At 42.5% G+C, this 27,303-nt stretch overlaps 1 protein-coding gene across 4 annotated transcripts in view; it reads left to right on the top strand.

The window, feature by feature from the left end:
- The window catches only part of PAX3 (paired box 3), a 129,967-nt gene that overhangs the window by 94,044 nt on the left and 8,620 nt on the right, over positions 1-27,303 (top strand). For 2 of the 4 annotated variants that reach the window (XM_066619218.1, XM_066619217.1), the window contains exons 5-7: positions 5,432-5,637; positions 12,996-13,161; positions 15,861-16,075. In XM_066619218.1, coding sequence (XP_066475315.1) covers positions 5,432-5,637; positions 12,996-13,161; positions 15,861-16,075 — 587 coding nt within the window. The remainder of the gene's footprint in view (positions 1-5,431; positions 5,638-12,995; positions 13,162-15,860; positions 16,076-27,303) is intronic. The other 2 variants (XM_066619219.1, XM_066619220.1) reach the window with 1 other exon arrangement.

The following is a 27,303-nucleotide window of genomic DNA, read 5'->3' as shown; positions in this document are numbered from 1 at the left end:
GCAGCATAACACTGTATTCAGCAGCAAGATTTAAGACTCAATCAAACCATGAACCTGTCAGAATAAAAGCACTTTGATCAGACATCTAAAGGTTAAAGTTTAGAAGGGACCAATCTGGACTGCTAGGGTAGGGAGTTCAATAGCCTTGGTGTCATGTCAGAAGAGGCTTTTTCCCATATCCCTGCTGGCTCTGCCTCGGAGAGTGGCAGGAAACAGAGTAGATCCTCACTTTGAGTTTTTAGTATATGGACAGATGGTATGGGAAGGTTGTGAAGCTTTGTGAAAATTACTAGTAAGACAAACTGTACTTTGCCAGCCAAGCAGCAGTGGTGCCAGGGGCGGGGCGATACGATGACGCTGCGATGTCACTCCCTGCATCATTGTGTCACCCCCCCCTCACCTGTGTGAATGTTTTCCCCCAGCTTCTGGAATGTCCCCAGCCTGGAGCCAATTGGAACCTAGAGGCAGGTGGGAGAACTATTCTTCACTCCCCTCTCCATTCCGCTCTCCACTCTGAGCGCAGTGCATCCCTCCCGCAGGGAGCCCAGAAAGCTCCTGGGGTAGTGGACCGCACCAGCCACCTCCTTCAAGCTATGTCACTGCAGCCAAGCAAGCACAGTTCAAAAGTGAGAGGCGGTAGAAATGGAGTCCGATGGGACGTCACAGCATTATCTGTGCTGAATGCAAAACTGAACAGGTTTTAAAGTATCTAGTAGTAAACCAAGCATTAACTGCCTTGCCTAGTTGTGTATGAGAGCACAGCTTTGGGCAGAAAGGAAGGAGTAGAAAATGTGACTCAAGAGATAATTAAATGGCAAATTGATGTTCAAAGAGGCTCTTAGGTTTTCTTTTCTTTTCTTTTTTCTTTTGCTGTCTTCAAGCAATCCAGCACTAGATAAAAGCCCTTCAAGCTGTAGCTCAGTGCTGGTAGGAAGAAGCAAGAATGGAGCCTCCACTGCTTACGGTTTTCTAATTTTTTTGCTAACGAAGAGATGCCCTTCGAGCTCTGAAGGCGGTCCCTCTGTTCAGAGAGTTGTAAGTGCCTTGTCTTGGATGTGTAATAAATATATGGTTTTTAAATGGCTGTCATGTTTTGCTTCCTTAATTATTCAAATGAAATATCCCGCTGAGAGGACAAACAATGACCAGAACCAGTGTTTGTCTGTATTGTTGTTCAGTGTTCTGCCTAGGCATGTCTGTTTATGATGTCCACTGGGGGAACTGATCATTACAGAATTCCATGTGACCAAATCCCTATGAAATTGCGCACAGATTTGGGGTATAATAGTGTTAACTTGGATGAAGTATTTCCTGAGGCCACCAAACGGGTCATGAGGGGTTAAGGGACAAAGAACTGCTCTCTCATTCTGTAATTCCTTCTTTAATTAAACTTCATGGCTATTCCAGGGATGGTGGGTGCTTATGGGTTTCTCCTCCCAGTCTTAAAGGAGGAATTTGTAATCCTGTGGAGTCTGACGGTTGTTCTGTACTTGATCTTTTTGGAGACCGATTGAATGCTTCCTTTCTTGTTTGCCTGTGAGATAGTTTGGATTCAGCATTCACGAGGGGAGGAGTGTGTGTAGGCAAATATTTTTGAAAGTAGGGCATGATCCTGTCAGAGCTAAGCACTTTTTAAGAGCCATTGAATGAAATGGGAGGCCATTAAACAGATATGTACAGTATATACCTTCCACTGATGCTAATGGAAGTGCTTAACATTGGCTGGATTGTTATTGTGAATTAAACAGATGAATGAGAGAAATCACTATAAATGCTATTACTGATATTACTTTCTCACACCAGTAATATCCATATTGTTCTCATGTAAATAGAATCAACATTATCCACATTGGGACAATTTTCACATGGCAGCATAAGCAGTTAGTATTTCGCTCTTATGGACGACCAAGGTGGTTTCTTTCAAAGTAGTATATCTGTTGCAGTAGTACAATCATATTTTCTAATGCTCAGTTTTTGAGAAGAGTGGTGGGGAGTAAAATAACAGTTCTTTTTTTCTACCAGTGATGTTGTGGGCACTTCTCATGGTGGCACAACCCATGGAAATGCCCGAGTAGCATTACCCATGACACTCGTGCAGTCACTTGGAATTTCTGATTACCATCACTAGTGTGGGATGGGAAAGCACAATTTCCAGGTCCAAAATATTGCAAGTTAGGTGCTGGGAAAATACAACTTAGACTTTTATTGGCATACCAAGCAACTGAATCATAAGCAGCAAACAAGCTGATAAACAAAACAAACACACAGAGCTGCCGATAAAGCATTTGTGACAGTCCAGGAACAGGGCTGAGAAAATACAGTCCATCCACAGCAGACGCACGGTATTGAAGCACTACAGTGAAGAAGGTGCCTAGATGAAGGGCCATAACTAAGTAACAATTGTGTAATTATTTTGCTAACAGAAAGACATCATCTGGAAAGGAATTAAGGTCTCTCAGAATCAAGTCACATTTTTTCAGTGTTGAGAAGTTTGCTTGTTCTGTGTTTTGCCTGAGCTTTATAGACCAGATGTGCTCCTTGCAAAACACCTGATACAGCATCAGTTTGGTTTGTTTACATAGTTACATAGCTTCCAGATGGGATGATCTCTGGGATTGGGATTGGGATGGGATCTCTGGGATCTCTGGGATGAAATCAATTTTCATATTGATTTGAAAAATTAAACATCACCCTTCTATCCAGTTTTCTTTTTTCTTCTGCAAGGATCCCATTTTTCTCTCCATCAGCAGGGAACAGAGACAGATAAAGCGGGCACCCACTGTGGTACAATGGAGAGAGTACTGGCCTGAGACTAGGATTCTGATATATCTCATCTATGAAGTCTGCTGGGTGACTTGAGCCAGTTGAATTCACCTAGCTTAATAACCTGTCACAGGATTGTAATGAGGATAAATGGGATAACCTACACCAAGGTCCTTGGAGGAAGAATAGGATAAAAATATGCATAATAAGATGGGCAGAATATTCTCTCCCTTTGGGGAGAATAGTCAAGGTGTTTTAAAACTGGTCAGGAGGAGGAAAAGTTGGCAGCCAAATGTGTTGACAGACATAATTGATTTTAAAAGAGTCTCTTTATTTTCTGTCCTACACTTTTACCCTGAGGCTCAAAGAAGCTTTTAAATGACACATAAAAATATTCTGAAATGTTCCCCCCCCCCATGGAATGCTGGAGTTTGTGTTTTGAAGACTCCATCTGCCTAATACCAAAAGGGAACTTGTCGCAGAGTTAAAACATACTGCAGATTATACCACAGATGACCACGTTCTAGATTGTAAACATAGTCCATTCCTTGATGAACACAGTTGTACCATGGAGATCAGCACTGGGCTCAATGGATAGCAGAGTGGTTTTTGGGAGGGTGCTCACAGATCTCCTATTAGGATCAGTTGGGGAACAGGGAAGATTTTATTAAGCTCACTTCTGATCCCCTAAAAACAAACCATTGGCCTACCTAGCTTGGCATTGTCTATGGACTGTTAGCAGCTCTCCAGAGTTCTTTTCCAACCTGACCTGGAAATGTCAGGAACTGAATGTGGGACTTCTGGCATACAAAGAAGGTGCTCTGAGCTTCAACCTTGCACATGCACAGCTGTACTTATATATGCATTGGTGGATGGTACCTGTATTTGTCTTAAAAAGCTATTAGCTGATTAGCCATCAGTATTGGCTAACATTAGCTGATTAGCTATCAGTAGTGTTTCCAATCAAAATGTTGACAGCCCCCTAAACTGAGTCATTGGCATCAGCAGTGTATCATAACTGATGTATGCTGGGTGTTTTGTCTAGAGACAAACAAATGAAAACATAGATTACATTTAGGTTCCAAGTCCTCTCATCCTTCCTTATCCCAGTGGAGGTGCTGTGAGAAGCCACAGGATCTTTGCAGTACCTTAGTAATAAAATCCATGACACTGTTGGCTAGGCAGGCCAAATGACTGAGCAGCAACCCCCACAAAATGTTTACAGACGTTCTACAAATGAAATGAATTGCAGATGAGTTTGGAGTTAATCTAAATGTTGTATCCTAACAATGCAGGAATTCATGGAGATATCAGAGTGGTTAGCAGGGTTACTGAGAGTTTCTGGGTCAGTGACAGCTATTCCTATGTGTATCCATTTCCAGAGGGGTAATTGTTCGTTTCTTGTAACAAAAATAATGAAGAGCCTTGTGGCACTTTCAAGCCTAGAGCACTGATATTCACATAAGTTTTTGGAGACTGTAGTACACTCAATCAGATGCACAAAGTGTTCTCTGCAGTTGGCAAGTTCTATAAATAGACATACTTTTATAAAGCCCTTGGTTGAGTTGATTGTAAAAGGAGTTTTTTTTTTTTTTTCTGAGTAAGGCTGAGTAAACAGATTAAGTATATTTATTACTTCAAACCATTTGAGCCCAACCAAATGTGAAAGAAAACCAGAACTGAATAGGACAGTGCTTTTAGGAAAAATTAAAATTGGATTCTGATTGTGGGTTTATGTTCTCAGGGTCAGGCTAAATGAGACATGAGAGATCCATGCTCACTTGCAAGTATTTTTAATAGTTAAAAGTAGCTGGGTGGGGGATTGGGCCACAGTATTGGCAGGGGGTTAACCCTCCACCACTTTTTACTTGGCGTAAATGATGCTCTTAAAGTTGATAATTGCCCTGCAGGGACAAACATACAGATCCCATACATGAATAGTACTTATTCAGGAGATGCTTTTCAAATCAGGGTTCTACTGATTTATATTTAAAGACACAAGTGAAGTTAAGTGGCCCTGACCCACTGGTAATTAAAAAGCAACTGGAATTCCTTTAATCTCCTAAAAGGTAATCCTTGACTTTGATTCACTTGTTAAGTATACCCTCTCTAGTTGTTAGGACCTAATTAATTGGAAGTGCACTTTGAATATTTAAAATTATATCAGTACAATCCTATGCATGTTTATTTAGAAGCAAGTCCCATAGCATACTGTGGTGCTTACTCCCAGGAGAGTGTGTTTAGGATTGCAGCCTTAGTATTTATGTTTATTTGCTTTGGGAGCAGAATCTTGTGAGTTCATTATAGACACAATGAAGCAGTATGGATTGGATTTCAAATACTTGAGGTCATTGGGGGAAAAATGGTTGAATATATTTGAATAAATGACCCTGGCAAGGAAATTGGAATCTGCCTGCAGATATTCCAAAAGGAAATAAAAGTGGCTACATTAACTGTTGGAACTACTGAGAAGTATTCACTCATTTGAATGAAATATGTCATTGCACTCTCAAACAAGACTGTTCATTGTTTGGTTCGATGGACAATCCTAACTTATTTGAATAAAGCATTGTTATTTGATGCTCTTTCTCTTTCTGGTACCTTAGTTCCTGATCATTTTCTCCCCTCTGCAAACCAAATTTTAATTGCTCCATTAATTGATTTCCAGCTTCAGCACCTCAGTCCGATGATGGTTCTGACATAGATTCTGAACCAGATTTGCCATTGAAAAGAAAGCAACGCCGGAGCAGGACAACTTTCACAGCCGAACAATTGGAAGAGCTGGAAAGAGCCTTTGAAAGGACCCACTATCCTGATATTTACACGCGAGAGGAACTTGCACAAAGAGCTAAACTCACTGAAGCTCGGGTCCAGGTGGGTATGGCTTAAGCATTCTGAGACAGTTCATTTTTTAACATGTTGGTGGATGAGCAGAAATATTATTGATATTTTGCACGATAATAATGAGTACATGTTCTTGGTATGAAGGTGGTTGCGGTGGTGGTGGTTGCTATTTTTATTATTAAAAATACTTATGTGCCACTTTTCATCCAGAGTAGTTCACAAAACAATTTACACAATAAAATCAATCAGTGGTTCCCTGTCCCCATAGGGTTCACAATCTTTAAAAAAAAACAAAAAAACCAGATGAGACACCAGCATCAGCCACGGAAATGATGCTATGTGGGGGGTGGGGGGAGGAAAGAGGGATAGTTGCTCTCCCCCTGGTAAATATAAGAGGACACCACCTAAAGTGGTGCCTCTTCGCCCACTTAGCGGGGGTTCCAAAGTTGGTAGTGAGCAAAAACATTTTAGGAGGGGAAGGATGGGTCATTTGGTATGCGGTAGGACTGCAGCTCAACCACACAGCATAAAATCCTAGGTTCAATTTCTGGCATATCCAGGTTGGACTGGGAAATCCCTTGCCTGAAACCCAGGAGAACCATTTCCAGACTATGTTGACTATCCTGATGTAGATAGACCAGTAATCTGACTCATATAAGGCAACTTCCTACATTCAGCACTCTTGGAAGTGTAGTTTTCAAAGTGCTGTCAGTCAACTACCGGAAGCTACTGTTCACTGAGCAGCACAGAGAGGGTGTGGTGGGCAAGTGAGTTGGCCCCTGGGTCTTTGGATTATTTGGCAACGGCAGATTATTACACAGAGTCCTTAGTTTTCCAGTGTTACCTTGTCAAGGTACCGGATCATGTGAAATGAGACAACACGCACATACACTTTGTCAAGAGCAGGAGCAACAAGTGTGGTCCTGCCTGCCCTCCATCTGTCTGGTATCACTGGATGTTGAACTTGTGAAAAGTGCTTATGTAAAACATGGTTGTGTGAATTGTCCACACTGAAGTTTGAAAGAACGAGAATGATCAGAACCAACCATGAAACAATGAAATTCCATTTCAGAATACAGTGAACCTTCTGTATCTGTGGGGTCTGGTTCTGGAACCTCTTGCCGGTACTAAAATCCACCGATGTTCCAAGTCCACAGAAGTCAAGCTGACAAAATTGCATAAATTTGTGCAAATTGCATAAATTTGTGCAAATTGCATACCTTGCCTAAAACAGTGATTCTCACTCCTTTAGCACTGTGAACCACTGTGAACCACTTCTTAGAATAAGAACCACTTCTTAGAATAAGAATCTTTCAGGAAGTGAGGTCATGACCGGAAGTGACATCATCAAGCAGGAAAAGTTTTAACAATCCTAGGTTGCAATCCTACCCACACTTACACACTTACACAGGAGTAAGTCTCATTGACTATCATTATTAAAAGCATCTTCATAGCAGCCTGTTAAATGTACAGATCTGTGACATTTCCCCAAATGCAGTCACTTACCAGGGTAGCATCAAGTCTAATATATTAAAAATAAAATATTGAAATGAATGGGGACTGACCTGAAATTGGCTCACGACCCAGCTAGTGGGTCCCAACCCACAGTTTGAGAAACACCGGCCGAAAACATACGTAAATTGCCCAAACTAGTATAAATGGGTGGGTGTTAGGTGAACGAGTCTACAGCAGGGTATGTGAATTTTTAAAAAAATACATTTTCAATCCATGGTTGACTAAATCCATGAATGTGGAGCCCGTGGATAAGGTGAGCCCATTGTATATGTCTGGTCAGTTTGCAGAGCTGTGCAAATAATCTGAATGCATTCCTGCCCTATTCATAGTTAAAAATTCATAGTCTTACTGAGTTCATGAATGTTGTTTGGAGATTCATGGCCTACCCAAGAAAAATAGTTACATTTCACTATTTTGAAATGTGTTGATTCCAATGATTTAAAACTGCTAATTATCTAAAAAGATTAAATATTAACTATATTACAGATGTCTAGAAAATGTATTTGACAGCATAATTGGGAAAAATGGGAAGTAGCATTCTGAACAGTCAAACAAAAAATGTTTGAGACTTTTTCAAAATCTGGTTTCCAGTTTTTCCAGTAATTTTTCTGCACAGTACATTTTCTAAATATTATTTAAATTTGTTCATTATTCCCAACTCTTCAAACTGGAACGATGAAGGCACTATAACAGTATAATTGGGACTATGAAGAGTAATCTAAAGTGGGCGTGAACTGTATTTTGAAACAGATCCATTGGGAGCATAATTCTGTTATCTGAAGGATGTTTGCTAAAAGACAAATGATTTCAAAACAGATGATGAAATTTCAAAAAGAATTGTTCTGAAGAGACCTAATAGGGCAATGGAAGTTTGGTTATGCATGCATAACCAAACTGTTTAGGGATTTTTAAAAGAACAGCCACCTTAATTATTAAAAGTAGGCACTTTAATTTCTTGTATATGCAGTTCTGGGATGTGTAAGCTTTAAAAGCGACAATGAATGTTCATATTTTTCTAAAGCAGTGACCCACAGTTACAAGAAAAGCAGAAATCTCATTAACATAACAGCTGTCTTAATGTGGCTTTAACCCTGTGACTTTTTACATTCCTTATGGCTTCCTTGGGTTCCCTTGAGACACATCTTGTCTCACACTCACTTCTGTGATCTACAGCCTACCAAATTCCCTACTATGTTGAACATATGGACTTTTTGCTCCAAATAGCATGAAGGGGGGGGAGCAGGCCAGTCAATCAATGATTAAAATACCAGAACAAAACCTTCTGGGAATTAAATATGAACAGGAGTTTAAGTGTCCCAACTTGTGGGTGTTTGCTCAAGTTTGTCTATATTTCTCATATCTGACGCTGAAGACTCCAGGGAGATTGCCCTTAGTCCTGTCATCCCAGCAATTACTGCCTCTCTAGACTGCTGTGGCTACAATGTGTGCCACTGTATTTCTATATAAATCTTATAATTCTGTACTAAGAAAATTTCTTATTCTGCACTCAAAATAAATTATTTAGCTCATATAGAAATGCACTTAATTTGCATAATGATCTATCTATCTATCTATCTATCTATCTATCTATCTATCTATCTATCTATCTATCTATCTATCTATCTATCTATCTATCTATCTATCTATTGATTGTTACAGATTTGTTTTTCAGTTGTTATTGGCAAGAGGGGACTGTATGGAGGGGGGGCTGAGGTGTCCAGAGCCAGCCCAAGGCTGCCTGAAGCATCATGGGAAATACTGTCTCTCCTTATCCAATGGTGTGCCAGCTCCTGCTCCTTCCATTCTCATCCTCCTCACCTTCATATTTATTTGTCCTCTTGGTTCCCCTCCTTCTTTTCCAATGAAAGGAATGGAAGGAGAAGAAGGGTCAGTGGAGGCAAGTAGGTCAACAGACATGAGTGCCCCCACCTGCCTGCTGTCTGAGGTCCCAATCCTATCCAACTTTCCAGTGTCGGTGCTGCTGTGCCTATGGGGTATGCACTGCTTCCAGTGTTGGGGAGGCAGTCTTAGAGGCACATTTGTTCCCTTACCTCGGGGCAGCATTGTGGCTGCCCTGGTGCTGGAAAGTTGGATAAGATTGGGCCCTGAGGCTACCACATCAGTTCGCCTCATAGATGGGCTGGCCATAGATGTGGCAGTGATAAAGACATAGAAGCAAGCATTAACATGAATGCATGATTTCCATAGCTTATGCTCATAAATGAGCATATAGTATGCTTAATTCATGACCAGCAACTTTTGCTTTGTGGAGATTGGATTCAGATGTGTTATAATCAGGGAGCAAGCATGTTTTTGCATTCAGATGAAGGCCACTGAGATATAGATTGACCTCTTGGAGGAGGAGCTGCTCTCAGATAGTGAATATTGACTGTATGTTTTCTCATCCTGTACATGAATTCTTGTGACTAGCCAGCTCTGTTTCTACTTTCCTGGGACTGAGTTATAACTGCCATTTATTTTTCTCAGATAACTTTCAAGGCTTTAATAGTCACATGACTGAAAAAAGTTCAACAGGTGCATCTGTCCCAACATGGCAATGAGGGGCAAAGTTTCATTGAATTTCTGCCTGTCATTCAATCATTTATTCATATAGTTCAGAAAAGCACGAGAGCACTGCCAGAAAGTTGTTCCGTGTCCTGCACAGTGGCGTGCCATACTCCATCATTGTTGAATTAAATTCTTATCTCTGTACTTTTCCCCTGAATCTCTAAAGCTCTTTTTGGGTAGGGATTGCCATCTACTCTGATACTGAAGATCACTTACAAAATAATCAATATATGCAATATTAGAAAAAAAATAGCGAATGCTGCAAAAACTTACCTGCAAAAACTTACTACGTCGGGCCCTCTGGAGGTCATGCCGTCCTCCCAGCATTCTCCCAGCATCCTCAGAAGGCCTCAGTGGTGTGACCAAAGTCGCTTCTGGTTCACTTTCAGTCTCATCTGGGAGGTGATCTGAGGCCTGCATTGAGAGCTGAGTGGGTGCTATAAGATGCTTGCTGGAAATCTTATAAGTAACCCAAGGATACATACATATTCAGGCTGTGTTCATTACCTGACATTCTACTGAGTGTCAAATAAAGAGTGCAAAGCTAATAGTTACCATAGAACAGCAGATTCAGCACACAGCTACTAAGTGAAACATAAATGAAGATTCACATTTTTATATTGCCCATCGTCCAAAGAGCTCAGGGTGGTTTACATAGTTCCCTTTCTCTCCTTCTGACCATACAGCAATCCTGTGAGGTATGTGAAACTGAGTGACTGGCCCAAGTTCACCCAGGAAGCTCCATGGCTGAGTGAGGATTTGAACCTGGATCCTTCAGGTCTAACTTAGTATACTGAACTGGATGGAAGAGTATGGGTCTGACTCAGTATGAGGCAGCTTCCTATGTTACGATGGCAAGATTTTTTTTATCATTTGCTAGAAGACAGCTATCATATTTTAAGCATAAAATATCAGTTGTTAGATTAATTTTATCAGTTGTCAGATAATGATCTCAAATATCAGGTTTCAAATATTTGGCAAATATTCAGCATTATGGAGGGAACTTATAGGTAAATTAATTACAATTCTCTTGAACAGTATTTCTCAAACTGTAGGTAGGGACACACTAGTTGGGTCGTGAACCAATTTCAGGTGGGTCCCCATTCATTTCAATATTTTATTTTCAATATATTAGACTGGTATGTGACTGCATTTGGAGAAATGTTGTAGATCTGTACTTTGAACATTCTACTATGTATATGCTTTTAGCAATGATAGTAAATGGGACTTACTCCTGGGTAAGTGTGGGTAGGACCGCAGCCTAGAATTGTTAAAAAAATTTCCTGCTTGATGATGTCACTTCTAGCCATGACATCAATTCTGGTGGATCCCGACCAATTCTCATTCTAAAAAGTGGGTCCTGGTGCGAAAAGTTTGAGAAGCACTGCTCTTGAATGTTAGCATGGAATTTCCAGGAAAACGTTTCAGTTACGATTGTCTCAGAATTGTCATCAAAAGTTACACACCATCTCTGGACCTGAGACATTCATCACACTTGGATTTCTGTTTGCCATGTTCCTAGTACAGGAACCACACAGCGTTTTATCAGTATCATTGATTGCTGATAAGGTGCGATGCTAGCCAACACATCTGAAGATAAAACTTCTTTTAGAAGATTATTTTAGACAGCAGAGGTATATAAACTAAAGGGGGGATTATGTAAAGCTTAGAGAAACATGATAAAACAAAGCCTTATTATTGGAATTTTTGTCAACAATGAATCTCAGCAGGTTGTGAACTGGTCTCTTTTAGGAACACATAGAGACTTCAGTTGTAGCATTCAAATTAGACAGGACGAATCAGTCAAGTACATTCAGCTATGACAAGGAATGGACTAGATGACCTTGTAGACCTTTCCCATCTCTGCTTTCTAATATTTACATTTTCCCCTTTTTGTTATCATTTTTTCCTTAAGTAGTTTGTAACTGAACAAGGCAACATCCTATTTCCGCAACGCTGGCTGGGTATCCTTTCAAAGCTGCAGTTTCTCCTGAAGGCTTGCCGTCGTGAAATTGGCCTTGACAGTTCAACTGCTTTATCCTAAACAGAGAATTTCCAATGTGCTTTTAAGGCAACAAGATCTCTGATTCAAATAGGCAAAATGTTTGAAAAGGGAATTCAGCAAGACAATGGAGGAGAGTTTGCTCTAAACAGTCTGGGCTTTACAAGGATGAATGCCAAATACGTATCAAATCAAAAGCCTGGTGCATTGATAAAGACACATCTAATTTAAGCCAGAAAATATATTCCTTTACTGTGTCACTGTATAGTAGAAATATTTTTTTTTTTAAAAAAATTTGGTTAGTTCCGTGGCCATGAAGGAAAGAGAAGGAGGGGAGGAGGAAGGACTGCAAGGAGGGAAATTAGAAGAGGGAAGGAGATAAGTTGAATCATGGCTGGGGGTGAAGCCGTAGAAAAGATACAAGACCAAAATTTGGGGTGGCAGAGGGTGGGGGTCTGCTGCTGCAGAAACTCCACAAAGACAATGATCAAAAAACCAACCATTTGATAATCAATATTTATCACTGTATTACCAAAATGTCTATGAAATTGTTGAAATGTGTATTGAAACAGGGCTTAACAATGGGTAAGATGATGAATAATGAGTTAGGCTTTTTGTTTGTTTCCTTATCTGTTTAACTTTGTCCCAAGACTATAGTTACATTATGTGTTTGCTCTCATTTCCACAAGTCTCCTGCAGCCCACTCCTATCCTGCACTGGAACAGGCAGTCTGATTGACCTGTGTAGTATCCAGCACATGGTAGGAAGTGGTTGCCATACAGCTTGGAGTAAAGTAATTTATTGTCCCTTACCCTGTGTAGCACGGCAGTCACCCCATGGGGCTACATGAATCTGAGCCAGCGAAATTGCAGACTGAGGGGGTGTTCTTTTAAAAATCCTTGAGATGTGCCTTATGGCAAATTTGCAACACTCCTGTGCCAGCTCAGGAGGCTTGTGCCGGCCCAGTGAGCACCTTGGATTGCGCTCCTTATCTCTTTTGCTCACTTTTATTAAGTCTGAGTCTCATGTTGCGGTGGGAGGGATTAATGATGGTAGTGGGAAAGGGGCTAAAAGGGCCTTGGAGCATGTGTGGAAGGTCCATTCTTTGATCCCATCCTCTGTGTATCTTATCTTTGGAATGAGGCTTGGAAACATTTTTGTTTCTGTGTGCTAAAGTTTGCTTTTAAGAAGTTCAGTTGGCTTCCTTGAAAATGCAAGATGTGTAGTAGAAATGAACATCAGTCTATGCTGAATGCACAAAACCAGTTGTAGCAGTATCTCAGATGCCTTTTATGTTTTGTAGGTCTGGTTTAGTAACCGTCGAGCTAGATGGAGGAAGCAAGCTGGGGCCAATCAACTGATGGCTTTCAACCACTTGATCCCAGGTGGTTTCCCACCCACTGCCATGCCAACACTGCCAACATATCAGCTATCGGAATCTTCCTACCAGCCCACTTCTATTCCACAAGGTACAGTAGGAAAGAGAATGCTCTCTTGCTTGGTCCTTTGATTTGTATTCTAGTTCTTTTTTGTCTAAAGTTATAGTTAAAGTAGAAAGTTATTAACTTCTTAGGAGATATCTTTATCATGGCAGATTTCCAGTTCAGCTCTACTAGTTCCTCTGGATCAATACCAAAATGGAAGACCTAAGGTGGAAACCGGTTTCAGTAAGCATTTCATAGGCACAAGCAAAAGAAATCTTTTTACCATATGCTGCACTTATAATCCAGTTCTGATCAAAAGGGTACCAACGGGTTAAATCATTCATTTCTGTTAGGGCAATTATCTATAATAGGTGGCAATTAAAAGCAAGTAGCATACACTATCATCCATGTAGTATGGTTCTGAAACAAGGGAGTTGCAGTAGTTTGGGCTGCCTGACATAAGTCCCAATAACTAATATAGAGGTTACTACAATAGGGCTACAGTCTAGTATTCTCAAAATTGTAACAAAGGTTATGATACTTGAAAACCAGTTTTCACTCATACACTCTGTGGCTTGGTTCCAGTGAATAATTTGGGCATGCCCAGTGGAATCTTTGACTTCTTTTCAGTGGCAGATCTCTGGGCTATGTCAAGAAGTGCTTTTCTAATGTTCTTCTATTTCAAAAGAGGTTTGCCATGCAGCACTGGAGAATGGGGAGAGGGATAAGCTGCTGCGCAAGGAGCACAAATCTCCATTAGACACATAGAGCTACAGCACAATCCTTTGCATCTTTACTCAGAAGTAAATCTCATTGTGGCTCTGAGGAAAGTGTGTATAAGTTGTCAGCTTTAATCATGCCATTCTTTGGAAAACTCTGAATTCTTAAGCTAGAGACAGAGCATTTTATGCAGGTTATCCTGCTGCAGCTTTTAAAAAGAAAAGTAGACTGGCAATATTGAACGAGGCCAGTTTTCAGATGACCCACACTGTTGCGATTCCAAGGCTTGTGTGTTCCTGAGGGCAAAGTCAGAGTTCTGAAAACTAAGATGTAGCTGATTTGAATTGGCCCCCTTGAGGTTAAATCTTGGCATTGATTTGGATTGTTGACTCTTAACAGGCAGAACTACTATTCATAGGAAAAAGATAGCCAGTAAGACATTTCTAGGTCTGAGTGAGAAGTGTTTTCCCCCTGCCACGTGGCTCCCCAGCTAAAAGTGTAAATCCTGGCAGGATTAGGACCAAACTTGGGTGGACTGCTAGGACGCCATACTGGAGTGAGAAATTTGTTCAAAGATTTGTTCCAAGCCCCAGAATTTGACTGAAGAGCCCTACATTCTACTGTAGCTATATGGCACTCTTGAAATAGTGTCATTGTCATTGATTCTGCTCTATGACAATTGACAATGGTTGTTCTGTAGAGGAGATGTGGTAGAACTATTGTCAGAATTCTAGCAGAGAATTCTAAGCACCTTCACCAAACTATAATTCCCAGAGTCACTTGGTGGAAGTCAGGTTAGCTATCCAATCCTAACTATGTTTACTCAGAACGAAACATTTTGATTTCTTTCAGGTAAGTATGCTTACAAATGGGGTCAGAATATAATTTAAGCATCGGAGATAGTAACTTTATAAAATGTAGTCTGATTATATTTTGTGTTTCATTGTGACTGGAGATGTAAGAAGGTTATTGATTTGGGAATCTGCTGAATAAATACTCTTATTTTTAATTTTATGTTCTTATTTTGTTATTTGATACGTTTCAAGATTCACATCCTTCAACAAGATTTTCAACTCAGTCTGTTGAACTGCAGTTTTCTGGATTTTTCTAGGCTCTTGCTCTTTAATTTACGTTTTTTAGTGGTGATTTTTCCATATTTTTGTGTATTGCTTAGTTTTGGGTAAATTGGGTAAATTGTATTGTTTTTATCCTTTGTAAGCTACTTTGGGGTGTTTTCAGTGGAAAAGTACTTTTTAAAAAAATGATCTTGATTATTAATGTTGATATGGTAGAGGCTTACAGAGTTTGATTTAATGGAGTGGTTCACACATGATGGCCAAGCCGTGTTTTGGTTGCTAGGACTTTACCTGAGGCTCCCTCTTCCTTGCTCCTTTTTGTACCATCTGATGTTCTGTCTCACTTCTGATTCAGGCAAGCTGTAGTTTGCTTGTATATCCAAATTGAGCAAACTATTGGAAAAGCTACAGCTGGTGGTTTGAAGTGGGTTTCTAATTCTAATCAGACCATGGTTTGCACAAACCATAGGTTACATGTTTGGGATATAAGCATACCATGGTTTGCCCAAACCAGGAGGTTCCTGAAGGACTCAGAGTGTGTAAACGAAAGAGGGAAGGGAGGCAGAGAACAAGACCTGAGAGCTTAAGGCAGTGTTTCACAAAGTGTGAGCCGAGGGCCAGGGCTCCCAGGGAAGCCGTGGAAACCAAGCAGGGGAGCCATGAAATCCTCGCAAAAAAACAGTACCCTGTATAATGCATAGGATGGTAGCCTAATGGGGAGCTATGGTCAATGGGCCAGTAGGTTAAGGGAGCCGCCAGTCAAAAAAGTTTGGGAACCACTGGTTTAAGGCATAGTATCGATGGTCAAACTGAAGATTTCCATTCTATGTAAACGATCACTTAAACACTGAACTGTGTTAATTTCTAGCCTAATAAAAATGTATTTGAATAATCCTTCTCAGTGTGGTATTTTTCATCCACAAACTGGCCGTTCTCTTTTCCTTGCAGCGGTGTCAGATCCAAGCAGTACAGTTCACAGACCTCAGCCTCTTCCGCCTAGCACGGTACACCAAAGCAGCCTCCCTTCAAACCCCGAAAGCAGCTCCGCGTACTGCCTCCCAAGCACGAGGCATGGATTTTCCAGCTATACAGACAGCTTTGTGCCTCCGTCTGGGCCCTCCAATCCAATGAACCCTGCCATTGGCAATGGCCTTTCACCTCAGGTCAGTCCTGCTTTTTCAGACACAGGATTTGCTGTGTACCCAAACTAAATTGTCTATTCCCCAAGGCCATAGCACAATGATTTGCCAAATTTAAACCATAAAGTATTCTTTATATGAGCCACATGATTTCAGTTTGCTAGTTTCCTTCCCCCCGCCCCCACTGTCGGAATCAAAAGTCATCGCTTATATTTCGTTCTAGGCAATGTTTTATAATGTGATCATGAAAACTTTCAGCATGTATTCAATTGTCAAGCATTTGTGATGTGCTGTTTTTTCTGAAACAAATTCTATTCCTAGCTTTAAAAACAAAACACCCTCCAGTGTCACAGATTTGATCTTGATCTTTGTGTCAGTTTGTAGCAAAAATAACTAAGAGAGTATGGAGATGAGTCCTTTTTATTTTTTTAACTGAAATCCTACAAGTAGAATACAAGTTACTCTTGGCTCAGCTGATGAGCAAGGCACATCAGGCTGCGCTATAATCGAGTTATAAATACATAAATTAAGAGCATTACAGCTCTCAGGAAGCCTATAACGACTTGAAGGCCATAATTGTTTTCCTAATTTGCATGAGCTTTTCTTGGATGATCATGTTAATAAATTGCCTTGATAATTGAGTGTCAAAAAGGTTGGTTAAATTTCTTACTCCTGGCATCTGCCTAGGGGCTGACATTATTAACAATCGCTAAAATATTCGGTATGTTTTTTTTATTAGTGTGGGCTTAGCACAGGTGTTTAGGAAAGGCGTCCACTGAATTCTGAGCAAATGTCACGAAGGGAAGTGGAAAATGTAATCTATAATTACAATCAGGATCTCTTCAGGGCTGTAAGTGAGCGTTTTAACAGCTTTATCTTCTCTCTGCTCTTTCTTTCTCTGTGTTTTTTTGAGAACGGAAAAAAAAACAGAGGGAAGCTCAGAATGACACAAATGAAAAGTGAAAAGACAATTATACTCAATTACACACTAATCACTGACTATCACCACTGCCTAAGCAGTGAGAGGGCAGCCTAATAGGCAGAAAATGAGATTTTAATAGCACAAAGGGTGGCCAAACTAACGACTCCTATATCTTTGCCTTCTTGGTTTGCTTCAACTTTTGGTTTGCATCTTGGAAGTGCACTTCCTGGTTCCTGCACTACGGTGATAACTCTGAGCAGCTGAAGAGTTCAAAGGCACCGGAGTTGAAAAGAATGAATAGCAAAGGCAATGAAATAAACATTTTTGCCTAAAGGCAAGAGTTCATAAACCCTTTTTTGTAACAGTAAATGTAATTAAGTTTCAGAGATTCCTACAGCACATAGTGGGATACAAAACTTGATGGCTTTAGACTTTATTAGAAAAAAGACCAGTATGAAAACCAGTGGATGTATTTCCAGTAAGACTTTAATTAATATTGGTTTTGAAGAATCTCCATTTTTTAATGCAGTTTTCAACAAAAGGCTTGACATTTTATTATGCAGTTAGATTCACACTGTGTAAAGCTCCCCTCATTTAAATATAAAAACATTTCTGGGGTTCAGAATGAATCCATCAAAACCAAGCAAATGCCATTGTTGTCTAACCATTAGAAAAATGTTCTTCTAAATGAAAACAATTTTTTTTTTTACATTGTGAGAAGAAAATTAAGGGGAACGAAAGTTTGTCAATGTTTGATCAAGTGGGATTTTGGACAATGGTAGCTGACTGACACCATCTTCCTTGTTGACCATTGACATTACCAAGTTCCGATACTGGAACGGATAAAATTGGAACAGACTGTGGCTGGCTGCTAGGAAAAAGTGTCTTTTTTATGTAGAGGCATTAAGCTTCATTGCTATGGATCAGTCAGGGATGCCATTACAGATTTTGGCAGTGGAGTGGTGGTCCAGGAAGAGAAAGTTTGGTAGAGAAAGACAGAACAGGATTCAAAAACCTGCTCATACAGATAACATACAACTCATACATGTAACATACAACTACAGTTCCAAGAGATTTTGTTGTGGGTTCTTTTGTTATATAGCTCATAAAATGTATAGCAATATTATCAAAACACTAAAATTTTCCCCTCCTTTTAAACCAATGATTTACAGCTCAATCCTAAGCTCTGGCAGCACCCAGAGGAACAGCAGTGCCGAAATGGCCGCCACTGCATCCTGTGGGTCTGGGGCAGTCTCCGGAGTCTCCTCAGGATAAGGGAATGTTTGCTTCCTTACCCTGGGTAGAACGCAGCTGGTGGCAATGGGTCTCCGCAGAGTTGTGCCAGCTATGTAGGACGTGGTGATGGCATCGCGCCACAGGAAGCTTGCCACAGGAATCTGTGGCTCACTATTTTGCTGGCACAGAACCAAGGAGGTTTGTGTCAGGCTTTTGGTCATAGAGGGGGCGTAGGATTCGGTGGCACAGTCTGCTGCTGTCTCTGCTGTCATATCAGGCCAAATCTTCCTTCCAGCCCACCCATCGTCCCTTCCCTCCAGCCTAGCCTCCCTCCACCCAGTTCTGCTCCCTCCCCGCTTCCTCCCACTCTCCCCCTGCCCTGAAAAGCCTCACTACTGGCTGGCAGGAAGATTTACTGCCAGAGCTGCTCCAACATCGTCTTCTCAGTGCTGAGGCTCAGTACCAACTGGTGCTGGCCTCAGCACCAGCTCAGCAGGTTTACTGCTCATGCACTAGTGCCTTACGACACTTTTGCAACAGCAGTTGCTGGGGTAGCACGGCAGCGGCCAGCGCTGCCCTGAATCTCTAAACAGATTCTGAAATGCTGGAAATTTCGAAATTTCAGTTCGTTCTCTGTCAAAATGAGACGTTCTGTATTAGAAGAAAGCCAATGCCGTTTACCTCTCCCAGATACCTTTGTGGTGAATCCTGAAAAAACAACCACGTGTGCTGTGATCCGGAATGGTGATGTGCATCATGTTCACTTTCCCTTCTGGATTGGAATCGCACAAACAAGAGGGTGCTGGTTGAGAGGTTGCTGAGTTTCCAGCACTGAGAGCTATGCACCCACTTCTTCACAGTGCGTCTACAACAGTAGTGGGGATACTCATGGGAGTGGGAAATATAAAGAAACAGAAGAGGCCGTGACAGGCAGGTGAAACAGGACTTCAGTGGTAAACTGAGCATTCTTGTGAGGTAAAGCTGGTGGGGGAGGAGGTGATATTGTGGCATTTTGATTTTTAAGTACCTCGAGGAGGAAGGATTCAGGAGCACAGCTTTGGCTTGTGCTATCCCATGTAGGGGGAATAAGGGGGAAAGTGCCTTTAGTGGTAGTGACTTGATGGAAAAGGTGAGGAGAAAACCACACATGTATTACATGTGAATACATGTAAGGGCCCTGTCCTGTTCAGCTTTCCATGATGTAGTCATGTCAAGAGGGTGTGTGCTGCATCCTGCGGTGGTGGTGGGCAGTCATGGAGACCTCCTCAAAGTAAGGGAATGTTTGTTCCCATTCCTTTGGGCTGCATTATGGCTGCATCGGTGCAGGAAAGTTGGATGGGGCCCTAAGGGAAGTGTGGGAGGAAGAGAAAGGCGTGTGTGTGTCTGTTGGTGTGAGTGTGTGGGGTGTTTTAAACCCCTTCCCTGTATTCTGGATCTCTGGATAGGGGCTGATGAGCCTTTGGGTGATTCTGCAAGGACAGCTTTGGGGCAGGTAAGACCTGTACATACATCTCTCTTTCTGTTGTAGGGATTTAAAGTGCATAAAATGCTGAATAGCACCATTGATTCTTTCTGCTTTCCCAATGCAGAGCATATGTCAGAAAGAAGGGGGCTGCGTTGAGTCTCCAAGCAGCTTCACTTCCATCTGTGCTATCCAACCTGATCTCCACAGAACAGGTAGACACATGCACATCCTTGCATTCAGTGGCATGAAGGATCAAACCCATGGCTGCACGGCCTATGGAGGGTTCTACAAATATGGTTATCAACTGTGTGGATTGGAATTGGAAAAAAAGATTCAGGGCTCCTGCAATTGATGGGCAGCCCAATCTTGAGCTGCCCGGTGGGCAGTGTAGAATCAAGAGCCTCTGTGTCAGGTGGCCAGCAAAGCTCTGCTGGTCCCGCCTCCCTCCCGCCCTGCTCCATCCTCCTGACATGCCTCCTCCCTGCCCTAATCCCAACCTCTCTCCACCTCTCCTCCCTGGAATGCCACCTCCCCACCTCCCCCACACTCCCACCTACCTCTCCCCTGCCCTACAGTCTTCATTACCTCTGAGTGGCAGAGCTCTGGTGCTGCACCAGTGCTTGCCCAGCACTGGCCAGTGCTGGAATAGCATTGGTGGAGCACCGGCACTAGGGCCCACAAATGGACCTTATGGGCCATTTGTGACAGTGCGTGCTGGCAGTGAGCCAGCGTGCAAAGCTTGAGATTGGGTCCTCAAGTTCTCTAAATGAGCCCTAAGATGTCCTTTCCCGCTCTCTAATCCTTTCAATAGGCCTGCATTTCTCATCAAGTTGACTGACTACTTCTCTGCTATCTGCTTTGCTCATTATTATCTGGTGGTAGTGAGAGTTCCCCTGTCCCAGTAGTTGATCTTTACGGGAACAAGAATGTGATTAATAGTGTCAGGATCTAATGTCAAGTATTGTCTATGTTTGTGTTTGAACAAACAAAATCAACAAACCAGTCCTCTCCATCTTGGCCTCTGCTCCAGTGAAATGACGGCTTAAAGGCCTTAGTGCCAGTACTGGTGTGCAATACTGTACAATACTTGTACAATACTGTGTGCAAGTGTGCCAGTACTGGTGTGCAATACTGTTAAATGTGCAATGTATGTACATTGCATGTTTTATGTCAGCTCTACCTATTATGCTTTCTGTGTACACACTTGCAGTTTATTCCTGCAAATTAGATTGTGGCCGCTCAGTGTTTTTGCTTTTGACAAACAGTTGTGAATTCTGGAACTTACAGAAGATGGCAACTGAGTGCTGATAGGCCTGTAGTCAATGCAAGAATACATCAAATTTGGCCTGACCCTCATAAAGAGTTGGGCAGCCAAATTCACTGCAACTCCCTGTGCAGAGGTGCAGCAGCACCAGCATGGCGTCCACTGAATTCCGCAGGGAAGTTTTGGCTTCCTCCTTTGGGTAAGGGAACAAACTGGCACAGGTCCGACTTGACCTACCAGACCCAAAGGACTTACTCCAGGGCAAGGGAACAAATGTTCCCTTGCCCTGGGGTAAGCCCTTTGGGCCCAGTGGGTCAACTTGGACCTGTGCCAGTGATATCGCTGGCACAAATCCGCACTGACTCTTGAAGGTAGATCAGACTCAGGAAGGGGGATAAAGCTTTGACAGGCGCCACTGCAGCTGAACCCATCCCCTTCTCAGACCTGATCCACCCTCCTTCCCACCCCTGTTGCACCCTGTTCCACATATACCCTGCCTTGTTCCCCTCACCTCCCTTTGACTCCTTATGTGGCCTTACTGAAAGTGGCATGCATCTGTGTGAATCGCTGTGTGAACCTGGCCTCTTGCTGCTTCCACTGGCAGCCAGGCCACACTCTCCGGCAGAGTCACGTTTGTGACAGCTGAAAATTGCACTAAAATGGTGGAACACATGTTCCTCTAGCATACCATGCCCTTAGGATTGGGCCCTAAGTTTTATCCCTTTGATGCACTGTGCATTGACTGCACTGTCGGTGACTATCAGAATGTCTAGCTTTCCCCCAGTTGCCATAAAATCTCCTCAGAGCTCTTTGCTTCATCACTGGAAGGGGCTTTAATGTTATGTATTTACTCAATAGCATTACGATGTGAAGGCAAAGAAGTGATACTAGTGTCAGTGCAATTGTACAGGAGCAGGAATTGCCAGCTAAGCGGCAACATCCCAACTTCGATGGCACCATGCTGGAGGGGTCAGGGAGCCATGTGCCAGTGAAAACATGGTGGGAGCTGTCTGCGAGCTGTCATGCGAGACTCCTCCTGGTTGTGGACCTGCAGTGACAAAATCTGGGTACCCAGGCAGTGAGAAGTAATCACGGGGTCTGTGCTGGGTTTAAAAATGTCAGACAGAGCACGAATAAGAAGAGGAGTGGACACTGGGCACTAAGAGCCCGGCTGGGCACTAAGAAGAGACTGAGGGCACAGCCCTAACCAACTTTTCAGCACTGAGGTAAGGGCAATGCAGCTCCAAGGTAAGGTAACAAACATTCCCTTACCTTGAGGAGGCCTCTGTAACTGCCACCCCACAGCCGGATGCAGTGCACTCCCTGTTGACACAGCTATGGCCGTGCTGGAAAGTTGGTTAGGATTTGGGCCTTACACGTTCTTTAGCTGAGGAACTACAATGAAAAGGATATTATCTAAAACAACAGAGACGCCTGCGTTGGCTCGGTCATGTTGTGAGAATGGATGATGGCCGGATCCCAAAGGATCTCCTCTATGGAGAACTCGTGCAAGGAAAGCGCCCTACAGGTAGACCACAGCTGCAATACAAGGACATCTGCAAGAGGGATCTGAAGGCCTTAGGAGTGGACCTCAACAGGTGGGAAACCCTGGCCTCTGAGCGGCCCACTTGGAGGCAGGCTGTGCAGCATGGCCTTTCCCAGTTTGAAGAGACACTTGGCCAACAGTCTGAGGCAAAGAGGCAAAGAAGGAAGGCCCATAGCCAGGGAGACAGACCAGGGACAGACTGCACTTGCTCCCAGTGTGGAAGGGATTGTCACTCCCGAATTGGCCTTTTCAGCCACTCTAGACGCTGTTCCAGAACCACCATTCAGAGCGCGATACCATAGTCTTTCGAGACTGAAGGTAGCCAACACATATAAAACAGGATATTATCTAAAAAAAAAAACCTCATGTCATACAGTGGGCCAAATGACATTCATGATGCATGCCAAGGGCCGGAAGTGATGTCATAAAGCAGAACGTGATGACACTGAGCAGGTGGTGACCAGAAATAAGCATTTTATTCTCGTCTTGGAACTCGTTAGCTGCAAATGACAGAAGAGAAAATATGCAGATCTTGATCATATTTTCATGCTATGGGAGAGTTCAATTACCACGCTGGCTACCCATTTAGCAGCACTGCTTCTCCTGGGGCATCACTTCACAGCTTAGCAGCTGAAAACAGCCAGTGATGGTGCTGAGAGAGCCCAGTTAGTATGTGGGCCAGCTGAAAACCTTCCAAGAGCTGTATATGACCCACGGGCCTTATGTTTGACACCCCTGATCTAAAATATCTTACTGTAGCATCTTTTAACCAATTTTTGCCTGGCCCACAGGTGTAACATTTGGTCCTGTTGCTTATATGCATCATGGGGCAGAAATTTAAGCCAGGAGGAAATCATTATGCCTCATGTTGAAAATGTCTCATAATTTTGAAATTGCTTTTTCATTTTTGAAAGTTTTTAGGATTGGTATGCCTAGATGCTGCCACTTTGAAATATTGCTGGCATCCAAAGAGCTATTGCAGGTCACACTTCAGAGCTTGGGCAGGCCCCATTAGATTTCTGACTTTTTTCATTTGATCACTGACTCTGTGCCATAAAACAGTTTTTGAAACCGTCTCCACTTCAAAAGTGATTTGCCATGTGACATTGTAAGGACAGAGAGCTTTTGTTGACAAACACAAAGTCCTATTGGAAACTCCACTTGGAAATACAGGGCTGGCTGCACAATACTTTCAATTTCAGCCAATAGATTTAATGGCGGCTGAGAACTTTATTAGAGCAGGTGACCGCTTAGAAATTACTGAGGCTTTATGAAAACATCCTGTGACTCTGGGAACATACAACAAATTAGACAGATGAGTAAGGGATACATGGTGGACCAAAATGGGTGTGGTAGCACATCCTTGGCAATTCACCATTCTTTTCAATATCACTTTTCCTCTTTCCAAGCTAGGGAAAAAGAAAGCAAGAGATAACACTTGTTTTGGCTAAAGTAGGTTAAGGAGCCTAGGTATCCCAGAATGCATTGTGATGCAAATGTGTGAGTGCAATGGTTCTCAAACTTTTTAGCACCAGGATCAACTATTTAGAATGGAAATCTGTCAGGACCTATGGGAAGTAATGTCATTATCCTGGAAGGGATGTCATGGCCAGAAGTGACATAATCAATTTAGGTTTCAAACCTAAGCTGTGGTCAGCCAAAGGTCCCATTACACAGCATACTCGTGCTGTTATCTTGCATAGCTTAGAATTCAAACATTCCAGCTTGGATGTCAAAGTGGAATGCAGGCTTGGATCCTTCTCAACCACACAGGCCTCCCTCCTTCCCAGCATTCTGTCTTCCCACCTATTCAGGGTAAAGCACCATGCCCCTCTCCCACTGGGAGCCCTTCCTGCCCAGCAGCTCTGTACCCTGTATTTTCAGCTCTGTATTTTCAATGGTGGCTGAGTTAGGTGCTACACAACCCACCTGAAATGGGCATGTGACCCACAGTTTGAGAAACACTGCAAAGGTGTATTACTATTAACCAGAGCAATGTGGGCTAGCCTATGGCAGGCAAGAATCTCAAGAATTCTGAAGAATCACTGTTTGGTGCGGCTCAAGATTGGATGTTTGGGATTCAAGAAGTGGCATTGCTAACCATAAGAGCCTGATACATGAGCTCTGTGAAGATACAGTATTTGAATATTGTTGGAGTTGGTGCAACTCCGTCTGCTGCCCAGAGGGGGCAGGATGCTGTCCAGAAGGGGTCAAGCTATGGCCCAGTGACTCTGACCTTTCCACCTGTTCTCTCTGTGATCCTGGTGGGGTGTGGCCCTAACCCTTTATCCTTTTCCTTCTCCTCTGAGCACTTCCTCTTGTCCTCTGACCAACAAATATAAGGTGTTTTAGCTCAGTTGAAGTTAGTCGACCCAATCCAAGTTCTCTGTTGATTTTAATGGGATTTGCAACATTTACTGACAGATTCACCTACAAGTCCACCATTTTTCTCGTACACAATTCAGTGACAAGCTTATCTATTGCAAATGAACCAGTGATATTTATAGATAGAAAAATTCCAACTCTGTTGCACTTTTTAATAGTGCTTGGAGAAAGAGAGCCCATGGGGATGGCTCTTTGGCCTGTTAGATGAACTGCATTCATAACTTTGTTTTACTAAAATATACAGCTCGTTTGCAAGAAGTGGTCAGTATCAGCACAGAATTGGAGAAAGATTCCTAATGTATTCCTGTAGGAAACATCATCATAAGTTGGGGTGGGCACAGGAGCTCTCTGCCCAGATACTTTTCCCTCCAAGGGTACTGCAGTGGCAACCTCAATTGGCACAAACCTCAGGATGCTAGTCCCTGAGTGAAGAATAGCAGCTGTGAATTTTAATATATAACAGTGGTGCTCATATTATTCTGAAATTATGCAATTTTTTTGGTGCTTCAAGTACCTTTGGTGCTTCAAGTACATTATCACAGCAGTCCTTAAAATAATACTGTAAAGGGGGTAGGTGGGGTTAGTATTATCCCCATATTGCAGCTGGGAGAGGATGTGCGGAGAGGAAGAGAGAGTGGCTTGCTTAAGGCCACCTAACTGAGTTCATGGTTGAGGTTAGGTTGTCACTTCTAAGGCGACTGGTCCTTGGCACGTGTTAAAGTCCCACAAGAACCAAGGAGGTGGACTGTGGGCTGAGAATGTGATCTTTTGGGGGTGTCATTTTTTGAGGTGGGGGGGATGAGGAGATGGGTTTTTCTAGTGAAAAGAGTTCACAGCAGGTAATGCCATCCATCTTCGCCCCGGTTTGAAATGTTCAGTGTAGTGATGAATGAGGGCATCTGACCCACATCTGTTTTACATTAGAATGGAACATTGCCCTGACATCGTTAAGAGCATTTGTCAAGATTCCCTGGACAGAGCTTCTGTAAATTACATGCCGCAAATGTGTCAGGGTCAGATAAGAGGATATCATTAACTCCACTAAAGTTTACTCATGATCCTGTCAGTTCAACTTAATACGTTAACAGCCAACAATTTTCTTTGTGCAGTTTCATTAAATCTTTCAATCAGGGAAGGGGAGGGGAAAAAATGTATCACTGTAGCTCCAAAATGCAGGACATGTTTGTCTCCCATAAATCATATTAATTGCAGACATGGTCACAGAGCATATTAAATCCAGGCATGCGTAAATGAATTAAAACACATGAGGATTTTGTGATACCTAGGGTAGGTCTGACTTGCTATAATACCAGTCGTATCAAGTGGCCTCGCCTTTCATTGAAACACAGTAAACGTTTTCTCAGTTTCATAGGATTTGCATTGTTGAGGATAGGTGGGTGTCCTGTAATAACTCGATAACAAGCCAGATGTTTCTATACATATTTAAACTGTCATCACCCACCTCTGCTTCAACATAAAAGATCATATTGTCAGCTGTTGTGGGGATGTATTCATTTCTCATGCAAGTGCTGGCACCACGATGCTGGGAGCCCTGAGCAAAGCCCTGAACTATCCCCCCCACCCACTCCCCAATACTACTGCTGTTTCCATTACTGAGAGCTCAGGCCAGCCAGGTAGGCCTTCTGACAAGTGTGAGGCCTCGACCAATGTCTGACTTTGGTCTGAGCAGCTGAAGTTCTTTGTTATTACTGGAAATTACAACATAACTGTATATTGTAGGATATTTTTTCCCCAGTCTTTATTGCTGGGCCAGCATTTTATAATTTGCGGGACTGTTCTCAAGACAGAAAGTGGAAACCACAATGTAACCCCTGTTAATTGGGTAAGAGGCACTTTTTCAAGTGGGTGCTCCTCTTTTTTTAGCAGGGGGAGAGTAACTGGCCCACCTCACCCCAGCACTGTCTGTTCTAGTGGCTGTCTGCTGGTATTCCTTTGCATCTTTTTAGATTGTGAGCCCTTTTGGGACAGGGAGCCATTTAGTTATTTGATTTTTCTCTGTAAACCGCTTTGTGAACTTTTAGTTGAAAAGCGGTATATAAATACTGTTAATAATAATAATAATAATAATAATAATAATAATAATAATAATAATAATAATAATATCATTAGAGAGAATGAAAAATATTGGATACATATTTTGATGATAACCAATGACAATAGGTAACCATCTGAGAGCCAAGCAGAATGTTCTCTAGCTAATGGATACCCAGTTCTATACTTATTCTTCCCAGAAGATCAAAACACTATTTGCTAGAGCAGTGGTTCTCAAATTGGGGCATTGCAACGCCCCAGCCTAAGGGCCCTGGACTCTGCCCCCTTAAGGGGTGGGGGGAAGGCAGAGATGTAATCTCCAGGATTGCGTCGCTATAGGGAGCGCAGAGACTGGCATGTACTTACCAGTCCCTGCAGCAGC

The sequence above is a fragment of the Tiliqua scincoides genome, chromosome 3 (assembly GCF_035046505.1).
Source record: "Tiliqua scincoides isolate rTilSci1 chromosome 3, rTilSci1.hap2, whole genome shotgun sequence".
Taxonomy (NCBI): Eukaryota; Metazoa; Chordata; class Lepidosauria; order Squamata; family Scincidae; genus Tiliqua; species Tiliqua scincoides.
Note: the sequence above shows the minus strand (reverse complement) of the source record. Positions and strands in the feature narration are given on the sequence as shown.